The 12,894-nt window shown below is 31.0% G+C and overlaps 1 protein-coding gene across 1 annotated transcript; it reads right to left on the bottom strand.

Annotated features, from left to right (window-relative positions):
• Positions 1-272: 272 nt before the first annotated feature.
• Positions 273-4,358, bottom strand: LOC125825771 (putative E3 ubiquitin-protein ligase XBAT31). The gene is made up of 8 exons (XM_049505074.1): positions 4,042-4,358; positions 3,304-3,363; positions 3,027-3,098; positions 2,826-2,947; positions 2,497-2,637; positions 2,310-2,417; positions 1,911-2,169; positions 273-849 (listed from the first exon to the last, which is right to left on the bottom strand). The coding sequence occupies exons 1-8, from the start codon at positions 4,222-4,224 to the stop codon at positions 442-444; spliced, it is 1,353 nt and encodes a 450-aa protein (XP_049361031.1). The 5' UTR covers positions 4,225-4,358; the 3' UTR covers positions 273-441.
• Positions 4,359-12,894: the final 8,536 nt, after the last annotated feature.

Raw genomic sequence — 12,894 nt, 5'->3', positions numbered from 1 at the left:
TTATATGTACTCTTTTTTGTCAATTTTATTTGTCGTCCTTACTAAAAAGTGAAATTTCAAGCTTCCCCGCTGAACAAAAAGGGATGGCATAAACAACTAGAGGCATTTGTTTCATAGATCCAACAAGTCCAATAACATTGTCTCAAAGATGGAATCACTACAAAAATTCTTCAATCAACTGCCCATAGGCAGCCAGCATCATAATCATACCCCTTCAATTTGTAAAGGGGTATAGTTGAGCAACTATTGGAACAGCTTAAAAGTACCCCCCCCCCCCCAACCCCCCCCCCCAAATAGATATATAGATATACAATATATAAGGTATAACATGCCTCCTCGCTAGCTCGATTTAGACTGTGATTAGTCTAAATCTATGATTGAGCAAAGGATGTTCAAGATTTAATATATTTCACAGAGAATAGACGAACAGTTACTATCATCTTAAGGCTTAGCAAACGCTTCAATGCACTCAGCACTGATTTTGCCTGAATGGCGACAACCCAACTTCCCAAATGAGGTTAAGGGTGACAAAACTTTCAAGCTGGTGCTACTACTGCTGCTGCTGCTGCCGCCTTCAGTAAGACTGAAAGACGTTCTTGATTTTCTTGGCCTTGAGGGACTCGATACCTCTTCATAAGTGTCGATTTTATTCTGGACAACGACTAAATGAGTGATATCACTCCGGCAAAAGGGGCATAAAGGAACCTTCTCACTATTGCTAGCTGGATTGGGTTTATTGTGGCAACATAAGGCCAGAGTGCAATGAGCACACATCTGATGACCGCACTTTTGTATCTCAATCGTGCATGCCTGCTCAAAGCAGATGCAACATAGCTCAAGATCACTGCCCTGTTTGGAAATGAAAAACATGGAGTTGTTAAAAGAAGATTCATAGTAAAGGTCAAATACAAATGCAGTACTTAAGCTCCATTATGTTCGTCTATAATTAATCCAGATGAGTTCTTGATGCAAGATAAATGACTATCACCGATTCAAATGTGAAGCAAATTTATGACTCCGTGATTAGGGTCATACTGCCAAGGGGTGTGATGTAGGCAGCTTACTCTAAGCATAAGTGATAGATTTCATGGCTTAAACTCATGACCTGTAGGTCACACGGACTTTACCATCGCTCCAAAGCTCCCCCTTCCGAGTGCCTACACATTCTAATAAGATATCTCCCTACCAGCTTTGTAAGTTCTCCAGAGGCAAGTTATATCACTATAGGAAGGATTTGTAGTAATTTCTACTAATATCACTCAACCCCACATGTGGGATTACACTGGATATGTATGTTGATGTTGTTTGTATCACTCAACCACACCAGAAACGATTTGTGTTGATATTCAAGGGAAATTACAGCGACAAATCTGACGTAGAATTGCAGGAGAACACTGAAAGAAAGAACATTTGTCCTAGCCTTTCCTTTTATATAACTAACTCCTATAACAACATCACCCCACTTCCCACTACATAATCACGCAACTTTTGACGGCCTTTGTCTTGCTCGTTTTCCCCTTCCAATATTACCCTCCATAGCCTCCTTGGTGGACTCCACATCAGCTCCTAACTCGTTCATCCCATCAGCATGTTCATTTTCTGATTCTTGGTTCACAATATCAGTATGTTGTGAACTAAGAATCAGAATATGTACCTACTGACAAGTTGGTTGCGGATGTGGAGTCCATGAAGGACAACAGGATTGCATATAAGCAACAAATTTACAACCCTATACGTAAAACCATTTATTTATTCTCAAATGAAAGCTCTTTCATTGTACCTGGGAAAAATGCTACTCATATCAACAATCTGCTGAACATATCAAAATATTTGACAAGCCCAGACAAACAATTGCAGCCGCCGATGCAGAATAGTTATTAAAAAAAATTATTGGGAATGAGACTCGTTACCTCAAAGTCATCACTCTCAAGGCCAGAATCACAATGCGAAAGTGATATTTGTGAGACAGCTGTTTTTTCCAATATCAACTTCTCTCTATCTTTGTTGGCCTCGATCAGAGCATTTTCTAGTAAAGCTTTTGCCTCGGCGTCAAGCTCAGTAATGAACTTCAAAGGCGATGGCCATGTCAAAGGCTCCGGAGATGATGGATTCAAAAGAGCAGCACATGCTTCATGCTTGTTCTTCAAAGCAACTATGTATGGAATTCGCCTGTACACATTCCATTTACAGCCGATCAGTTTCACATCAAAAGACGGATTACTTGCAAAGAACTGAATAATACACAAAAAGAACTGGAAGGATATGGAAAATGACAGTTAAGGGAAGGGTTAAAGAAGCTATGAGCTCACCCAGAAGAATCTCTATAAAGTCGATCTGCACCCCAAGCAAGTAACTCACGTACACAGTCCAAAGAACCTTCTCGAGCTGCTAAATGCAGTGGAGTACTTCCTGGACGGCTGCAAAATCTTTAATGTCAATTAACCTTCAACATACAGTAGTATTTAAGTAAAAGCAACTCATGGAGAGTTTTAATACCCATAGCCACCACTAGAAGCACAGACAAGAGCCTCATTGCTTAGAAGAATCCGGACACATGCTGGTCTACCATGACGGGCTGCTAAATGCAATGGGGCTGCACCACTTCCATCTCTTATGTTCACGAATCTCGCAAATCCCCTGCACTCGAATTAACATATTGCAATTCATTAATAAAATAGCGCAATGCACCTGATGCTCAAATAGGGGACTTTGACAAGTAAGACTGAAAAAAAATCCTGGCTTTAAAAGTAAATCTCACTAAACTATAGTTGTACACTTGACACGAAAAGCAAAGGAGAGCAGAGTCGAAGGAACTAGAAATTTACCAAGATTGAGCAACAGGAGCTGAATGAGCGGATGCAAGGATAGATTGTAGGCAGTCAGAGTGGCCATGGTAAGCAGCATAATGCAGACAAGTTCTTCCATGTAGTGAATCAAACATTAAAATCTAATAACATACGAAGAATTACCAATTAACAACCCATCTCAATCAGTCAAAGAAACTATCACAAACGAAATTCACATACATTAGCACCTAGCTGAATTAGCCTCTCCACGCAGGACACATTTCCATGCATAGCAGCTAACATTAATGGAGTCTGAAGCAAGTCACAGTCACACAAATCAAAACAGCAAAAAAAAAAAAAAACACATTTCAATGATTATCATTCCAAAATGCTACAAAGTTTACAATTTTTCAATCAAATGAACATCACAAAGTGAAACTTCTTGAGAATTTGAATACACAATTGGCAAAATACACTAGGAACACATGAATCACAATTCACAACTACTACTAAATACCTGTTTGTGGCGATTCAAGATGTCTGGATTAACCCCACGATCCAAAAGCATACACAGAACCTATCCAAAATCACTCATCAAAGATCAACAATCATTACAAACAAAAACAAGGGAAAAACAAGACTGTAAAGAATACATTTTTTTCCTGACAAAAGGGTTGCTCAAACGATAAACACCCTCCACGTCCACCTCCCACTTTAAGGTTACATCACTCATCAAAGATCAAGAACCATTAACACCCCACCCCACCTTTAAAAAAAACAGGAAAAACCAAGATTGTAAAGACTACATTTTTTTCTAACAAAAGGGATTGCTCGAATGATAAGCACCTTCACCTCCTATTCTAAGGTGACCATCACTCATCAAAGATCAAGAACCATTAACACCCCACCTTTTAAAAAAAAACAGGAAAAACCAAGATTGTAAAGACTACATTTTTATCTGACAAAAGGGGTTAGCTAAAATGATAAGCACCTCCACATCACTGATCTACCTTTAAATAAAAGCATCAAAAATAAACAAGAGGGGTTGCTCAATGGTTAGCACCCTTCACTTTCCAATTTATAAGGTTATGCATTCGAGTTACCAAGAGAGCAAAAAGACTACATTTTTAGTCTGACAAAAGGGGTTGCTTGGATAGTAAGCTACTTCCAATTCTAACAATTCTAAGGTTGTGAATTCGAGTCACGAATAAAGCAAAAAAGACTACATTTTTATTCAAGAAAATGAAAAACCAACCTCGATCTGGCCATTAATAGCAGCTACATGAAGTGCAGAGAACTTCCCACGAACAGTTGTAAGTCTAATCACATTTGGATTTTCATCAACCATAGCTTCAACTTTTTCAACCTCACCATTTTGGGCTGCAATAAACAATCCATGTTCATTGGATTGTTGTCCACAGCTCAATTTCTGCCCCATCACCACCTCTCTATTAGCATTGAAAGTGAAGTAACCCCCCGGAGAGTGAATATCACGCGCCACCCACCACGGCGGAGGGGGACGGTGGGAGTTGAAATTGAGTAATGGAAAGTGTTAAAAAGAGAGGTAAAATGGTAATAAAAAGGAGTGTGAGAAGTAACCTCGGAGTTTGTTCCTGCCCGGTAAGAGTATGGGGCAGGTGCCCGTTGCTGTTTGGTGGGGATTAATTGTCAGATTTTTTATTTTTTTTTGTTCTTTTGTTTTATTTTTTATTTTTATTTTTTTACTTTTTGGACTTCACTTTTACTGGAGCTGAATACTATAGTATCAAGAATATTCTGTTTCAATTATTGAAATAACGGAACAAATTAACGACAGATAAAATTTCATTATTAGTCAATAAAGAGTTTGTGCGAATATCATTTAGTCATATGCGGAGTCATATTAGGCGAAGGGTGGTTGTGGGTGCACATCCTTTGGTGAAAAAAAATTATTGAAATTTTTTGCATGTCTTTAATATAATTGCGAAGAAAATTTGCACATTATTGACTAAATTTCTAGCTCTGCCACTATTAATGATAGATTATAAAAAAAAAAAATTAGTGAAGAGCTTTTTAGCGACGAATTAATTAGAAATTATCGATAAATTTAATAGTTAATTTTAGTATTTTCTTATAGTGAAAGAAGAGAGGGAAAGAGAGAAGATGAATCTTATTTGGCTCCACATGGTATAAGGGTGGTTGTATTATATTATATGGAAAGAAGAAAAACATTATTGCATTTAAAAAGATTTTAATAGTTAGAAAATTTTGTTAAGTAATTGTATTGTAGTAAGGAGGTTATAATATTGAAAGAATTTGGATGGTAAAATAATCTTTTTATCTTCTTTTTTAATACAATAACATTATCTCATTATGATTTTGATTAAATAAGATATGATATTCTTCAACTCATTGAGGATATGATTTTACAATATTTGGAGATTGCGAACTAACATAGAAGGTTAATAGATAACTAAGCATTATCTCGTTTTACTCAGGATGAAGCTTGGTGATAGTTTGACTCTTTCTAATAAATCATGCATTATTATTTTTTTCTAATTCACTCTTTCTAATTTAGTCCAATATATATATGTCAGTTATAGACTTATAGTTAATGTTATTAATTGATTTTCTTAAATACTCTATGAGACTATGACCATTCACTTAGGTATAAATAATTTCCAAAATAAAAAATAAAAAATTCGATTAGACTTTTTATTCACGTATGGACAACCATGCTCATTTCATGTCCAACTTTATACTAAAAAACAAATGGATTTTCTTTTTAATTTTAACTATTTATTTTTGTTGAAATGAAATAATTAACGGTGAGCTAAGCAAGTTCTTTTAGGAGCTCTGATTATTAAATTGATTTTATAACATGATTTTTTAAATGTAAATATTAATCTGCACTATTTGACAATGTATACAGAATAATTTAATTTAAAATTCAAGCAAAAAATGCCTGTTAAATTTAAGGGGGATATTTCATTTTTGCTATAATTTAAATTATACTTTTTGAATTTTATTAGGTTTGATTTCTTCATATAATTTTAGTGTTCTTCTTTACAAGAGGAAGAATAGATTTATATTTTTTTTTTCTCCAAAATTGTATTAGGCTGAGTTTTTTTCATATTGAATGTTTGTCAGTTTATGTCCTTAAATTAGCTTTTACTAGAAGAATTTATTGAATTTTGAGTGATATATTTATATCGAATGAAATATCATTACGAATAATATTTTAACACACCTCAAGCTATTAAATTTTCTTTCAATTTTTATGATTAAATATTTTTCGTAATATTTCAACCATTATCGGAGACCATAGTGAGAATTCCTTATTGCCATATACACTGATCCCTTTGTGAGGAAATGATCTAATAAGACCATTAATTCTTTACCTTACCATTTAAATAGAAGTGAAGATTTAAAAAAAAATTATATTTTGTTTTCAGATATCTTACGTATATATAAGGAGTACTAAATATTTCCTTAGAATTTTGACATAATTTTTTTTGGAAACTTTCGCATATAGCCACTTAAAAATAACTTAATTATGCTTCATAACTATAGTTTGCTAATTATGATTCGTAGCTACATGTTATAGGAAGGAGAGAGGCAGCAAGATTGGGAGAGGGAGAAGAGAGGCGAGCGAGAGAGGGCAGAGAGTGGAGAGAGACGAACTGTATATGTATTGTATATAAATAATTGATATACATATGTATCTGTATATCTGGCGAGAGAGATTGGGAGAGGGAGGAGAGTGGCGAGTGAGACTGGAAGAGAGAGGAGAGAGTGAGCGAGAAAGGTCAGAGAGTGGAGAGATGCTAATTGTATTTGTATATATGTCATATAAGTGTATATATGTGTATATATATGTGTGTGTATAATGTGTATTTGAATATGTATAAAAGAGGACAAGAGACATAATTAAAGCTAAAATTAAGTTGTAAATCATAATTAATTCAAACTATAGGTATATTAGCTAATTAATAGCATATGTTTATTTTTCTACGTAATTTTTCCAGTTTTTTTTTTTTATAATAATAGATGACAAGATCAATTAGCCATCATTAGAATCCCATACGTTTTTCTATTTTAGTCAAAATTATACGGCATATTAAAGAGAATCTTGAAAACTAAAAAGTTGGCACAAGGGCTGCTTTACATTAGTCAATTTAATCCCATATTATTCCAAAAAAAAAATTAGGAATAACACCTTTTTAATGATATTTTAAGCTAAAGAAAACGATGTTTAGCAGTAACATTGACAAATTTTTAATTAATTAAAGATATGTGCTAATTGGATCAAGAAAAGTACACTTAATTATGTTGAAAGTTGGTCACCTCTTAGATCTAAACAGTACTTAATATTTGACAATTAATTTAAGCAGTAAAACAGATATTTAATTAGTCACGATCATATCATTATGGGAGACAAATTATCGACATATTATATTATCCCAATGAATGTGTTGAGTTTCTCACGTGTGAAATCGTGCAGATCTCTTTATATGATTTTAGACAATTTTAATTTTTTTTAATCGTTAGGCTTGAAAATTGATAACAGTAAAAGTGTATCTAGCATATTGAAAATATTTTATAATTTTCCTCCTATTATTGTTGGACCTCAATTATCATTAATGTTAATTTTTAGGTTAAAAATGATCAAATTATGTTTAATCGATTATACACATCAATTATATATTTGTAATACGATGATGAATATACATCAACGATATTGATTATAATTTATTATGTCTAAAGGGGTAAAATGAATTTGTAGAAATTTCACAGGGTCTATTATTTGAACATTATTATTTAACTTTCGAAATGTAGTGACTGAAAAATTATATATCGCTAAAATAGAAAGAAACTGCGTGAAGTTCAAAGAAAGACGACATATATATGAAATTATTTCAAAGTGAATAACTTATAAGTTTTTTACTTATTATGAATGACTTAAATAATAGTCAAACACCACATTGCTGCCAACATTTTTTTTTACCAATTGATTAAAAATATTAGGTGTCCGTTTGATCATGGATATATTTTTCACTTTTTCAAAATATTATTTTGAAAAAGTATTTGAACATAAAATTATTATAATTTTCTATTTGGGAACATTTAGAAATATGAAAAGTTCCAAAATAATATTTTTACCAGTGACGTGCTGGTGAAGGCTTTTTACTTTTCAAGAAGAAGAGAAGCAAATCCCAAAATGACTATGTTTATCCTTTCCAATTATTTTTTCTCTTGTTTGATTTTCCGGTATTCATATTAGAGTTCGATTAAATTTAAATTCACATCGAAAAGTTTCATATTGGGGAGTAAAACGCTTCCTAACAAAGACGACTCATACCAAAGGAGACTCACACCTTGTTTGTTTTGATTGTTACTTAAATTTTATTGTATCGTATCGTTTAAATTAATCGTTTGGTAACAACAAAAAGACCTATATAACGACCGATTTGGTGTGATCGCATCGTTACTTTATTCTCATTCGTAACAACCATCCAAAACAAAGTATAGTAATCCTTATCTTGTTTCCTTCTTTAGTTCCTCCACCCACCCACCCCCACCCCATATATATTTACGACTTATTTCAAATAGCAAGCTTCCTTTGTTTTTAAATTTACATCTACTATCTAGTATAGTCAAATAAAGGTGACTAATTGATTATTTGGAAAATATATTTTACAAAATTTTCAAGTTTTCCCTCACATAATTTCAATTTAAATTTCATGTTTAAACATAACTATCAATTTTCAAATACTAACATTTTTCAACTCCAATTTTAAATTATTATATATATATTTTTTAAAAAGTTTCAACCAAATCATATCTAAATTAAACTAACTTTGGTTAAAATAGACAACTTTGAAATAGAGAATAAACCATACACTCAACAATAATAGAGTTATGAGTGTTAAAAGGTAGTAGGTTATAGGTAGTGTACAAATTTGGGCAAACAAATAGGTCCATACATATATCAACCATGAAAGTATTCGTAGAGGGCAAGTAGCTCATTCACATATAAACGTTCGCGAATTTATGATTTCTAGAATATGTATATTACTAGAAAAAGAAGCAAAAAAATATAGTAATCAGAATTGATTCTTTTAAATTCTTTAAGATAACGTTCAATCAAATATATTATTTAGTTTTATTATAACATAAATATAACAGAAAATACTATATATATATATATATATAATTTAGGTGATATATTCTGGAGAATTAATTCAATCTTAAATAGTAAAGATGTGTAATAAATCATCATAATAATTTAAACGTGTAATTGACTTTTCAAGATAAATTATGATTTTTTTCCTTCTAAAGAAGTACATGCATGATGCATGTCTACTTCTAGTTAAAGGTACGGTTCATTTAACCTGTTTTAATTCAAAGTGTTTCTCATATCATTCTCAACTACTCAAAAGTCCAGATACACTAGTTTGTCCACTACCTTAAAAAAAAAAAATTGAAAAAAATATAGCGGCTATTTTTATAGATATTTTATTAAATTGGTGGAAAAGATAATAATTGTATTTTCAGGTGAAAAAATTAGAAAGTTTTCTTATATTTTTGTGAGAATTTATTTTATATCATGTGTTTTTCGAGTGAGTTGGTTTAATAAAAAAATATATTTCATAACATAGATTTTGTATTGATTTGTGGTGGAAAAAATCTTTATTTCTATTATTGTTCATACGGAAGCAAAGCTAAGTAGAGCCAAGGGTTTCATCAACACTATTCGACAGATAAAAATTATTGTTTATATATTATTTTTAATATATATTTAGTAAATATTAAATCCTCTTAGAATTCTTAGTGTATTTACTCTTTTCATAATTTAAACCTTTTTATAAAATAATCCACTTCATTAGCGTGTATATGTATTATTTATATATATAGGCATATTTTGATCACCCTCCTTAGAAGAATTTATAATTTAAATTTATTTTATCGCTAGGGATAGTTAAAATATGAAGAAGTGTAAATGTTTTTTATATAATATGATTTGCTTATTTATTAGATTTTAGAAAATAAGTAAAAAAAAATCATTTCTTTTCCAAGAAAATATTGTTTAGGAACTAATTTCTTTTTCACGGAAAAACATTTTTATTCGTACCAAACAGTCACCCTAATTTGTGTGTGAAATTAATTATAATTTTGTGTAGTCAATTACTACTTCCACTTCTTATACCCTAATTGAGATGATTATTATTTTATTTTTGTCTATTCGGTATCTTGAGTTCTTTGTTATTTGATTTATTCGAATTAATTCACGCATCATGGCTCATAAATGAGGAAAACATATATTTCGTACTATAAGTTTCTTCATTTTTAAAGTTTAAATTCAAAAATTTTAATTTACGATAAAAAGATTACGTCGTCATATTTTCTCCAATACGTACTGTACTATAGTATATTGCTTTACTTCGAGGACAAATTAACTACGTTATCAATCAATTCATTAAATTGTGACCATACACTTTTCTTTATGCTCTTTATTTGTGTGTTATACTCGATAACGATGAAATTAAATCAAATGATATGCTTTTAGAATATAGATTTGGAATTTAATTATTTGATTATGGATAGTGACGTTCGTTATTCCTGTCCAATCCTTATACTTGGCACGTGGATTCACACGTTTTAATGGAACTCCTAAATCAATGGCTAAAAGAGAACTCTTAGTAGCTCGATCGATTAATTGAATATCTGAACTTTTATCTTGTTCGTGATGATTCGATTCTTCACCTTGTAATCAGCTCGCTCCCTGTTTTCCTTTTTCCCCAGCCCTAATTTATAGACAAAAAAATGCCAAAATTATAGGTAAAGGAGATTCTTTTTCTTTCTTTTTTTTAGTCAAAATGTTATAATTAAAGAAAAGAAAAGATAAGAATTAAATTATTACTATAAGTTATATTAATTTTGAAATAGCTATATATATAGCTACCATTGTGCTAATCACTATCAATGTTTGGAAAAAGTTTTGCCTCTATGGGTAAGGTGGAATTCTTTCTGCCACATGGAATATATAAGTAGTACTTTTTTTTTATTAAAAGGATTATGTTTAGTCCAAATCTAGTGGTCCTCTTGATATATATAGTTCATTCATTGCTTTTGGTCAAAATTATTTTTTAGCTAAACTTTATATCTAGGATGATATCATTGGTTTGGCTTCCTAATGACATATAATTAGATCAACATGAAAATTGGCTTCTTGGAACAATCATATGTACTAGGGACCATTTACTCGCACGATTTATCTTTTAAATGATTTGATATTAATTTTTACTTTTAAAATAAGTTGATCTTTAATTTTTGTCATTAGAAAACAAATTTATGCCTAGTGGAAAGGGAGGAGGGGTGGGGGGAGACATAACTTTGTGAGAAAATATGAAATTATGTCATCATAAAAATATTATATATTTTGAGAGTCAAAATTAAAGACCGACACATAATAAGAGCAAAAGCGAAAATGACCCCAATAGGACGATTAAATATATGGTCCATTACAAGTACTTTTTATAATTATATGATTCTTTTGGCAATTAAATCATAAAAGGAATATGAATCTCTACGCTTTATACAATGGCCTAACAAAGCTCATAACGTAAAATAACTCCTAATATTTATTTTCTTACAAATTTTAATTAGTATATATAAATTATGCCTAATTAATATGTATACACTATATACATTACTTATACACTTAGTATTCACCTTGACAAACAATTATGATAGGGTGAATGATTTTTTCTCAACGTACAAACGTATATTGTAAAGTCAATTTTTTTAACCCCTCCCTAGTCAGGAGCTTCCACCCTTTTTTGCTCCCTCGGCGACTCAAATCCATAATCTCAAGACTGAAGGTAAATGATGTTTACCATTCGAGCAACTCCTTTTGTCTAGAGCCAACTTTCAAATTCTATATAGTTCTTAATTGTTCCCGATATATACTTAGTGTATATAAAGTATATAATAAGTGTATGATTAATATACATACTATTATTAAAAAAAGATTATTTTTTATTGTAAATTATATATGTACAAATATCATATATTGTAAAGAATCAAGGCGCAAGTAGGGGTAATTTACATTTTAAAATCTAAAATATAATGGTCCTCTTGATATATATAGTTCATTGCTTTTGATCAAAATCATTTTCTAACTTTATATCTTGGATGATAACATTTCATTTGGCTACGTAATGACGTATATGATCAACTTGAAAATTGATTTCTTGGAACAATTATATGTATAATAATATCGACGATATGACAGATCAACTTTAATTTATGGTCCATTATATTACAAATACTTTTCAATATACGATCCTTTTGACAAAATATCCACAAAAGATAATTTTTTTGAAAATTGGTAGATAAAACACGAGAAAACTTTTGATGATAATTTTTTAAATTCCGTTTTTAACTTATTATAAAAGATTATTTCTTGTGATAAAAATATAACGTTTGCCTTTGGAAATTATTAGAAGGTAAACTTTTACCTTTTGTTGGGCCTCTGGCCCAATAGGTTGCAGTATCCATCCTAAATGGATCAGTCATTCCCTCAGGTCTTCGGCCCATCTTTGTTATGATAATTCTCGTCGTAGAAAATTTCAGAAATATCAAACATAATAGACATAATAAAGCTCTATATACCTATAGTTTTGATAATTGCGCTCCATCGTTATAGTTTCATTTGCTATGGAGATTGCGGTTTGTATATTTTTGTTTGTTTGTATATTTTGTTTGCGAATATACGAATAGGATAATTATGTATAATTCTGTATTTATACATTTAGGATTTTTACAGAACTATGTTTGTATATTTCGCTTGTCAATATACAAACATGGTAATTTATTATGAATTTTTCATAAATCGTATACAAATACCTAATATATGCTAAATGATTGCTATTCTGCATAATTTTCCCTTCTCATTATTCACTCGCAAATCACGACATTAACGACCGTAGTTCACGATATCCAATTTTGAGATTACCATTTAAGTCATATTCATAATGCGTAGAAGTTTTTATATTAAAAAAAAAAAAAAAAAGACATTATCTTAGAACGTGTGCATGGAAAACAGATAAGGAATCATAGTGGC

This window comes from Solanum verrucosum, unplaced genomic scaffold (genome assembly GCF_900185275.1).
Source record: "Solanum verrucosum unplaced genomic scaffold, falcon-dt-bn FXZP01000125.1, whole genome shotgun sequence".
NCBI classification, from domain to species: domain Eukaryota; kingdom Viridiplantae; phylum Streptophyta; class Magnoliopsida; order Solanales; family Solanaceae; genus Solanum; species Solanum verrucosum.
This window is presented reverse-complemented; position numbering and strand designations above follow the sequence as displayed.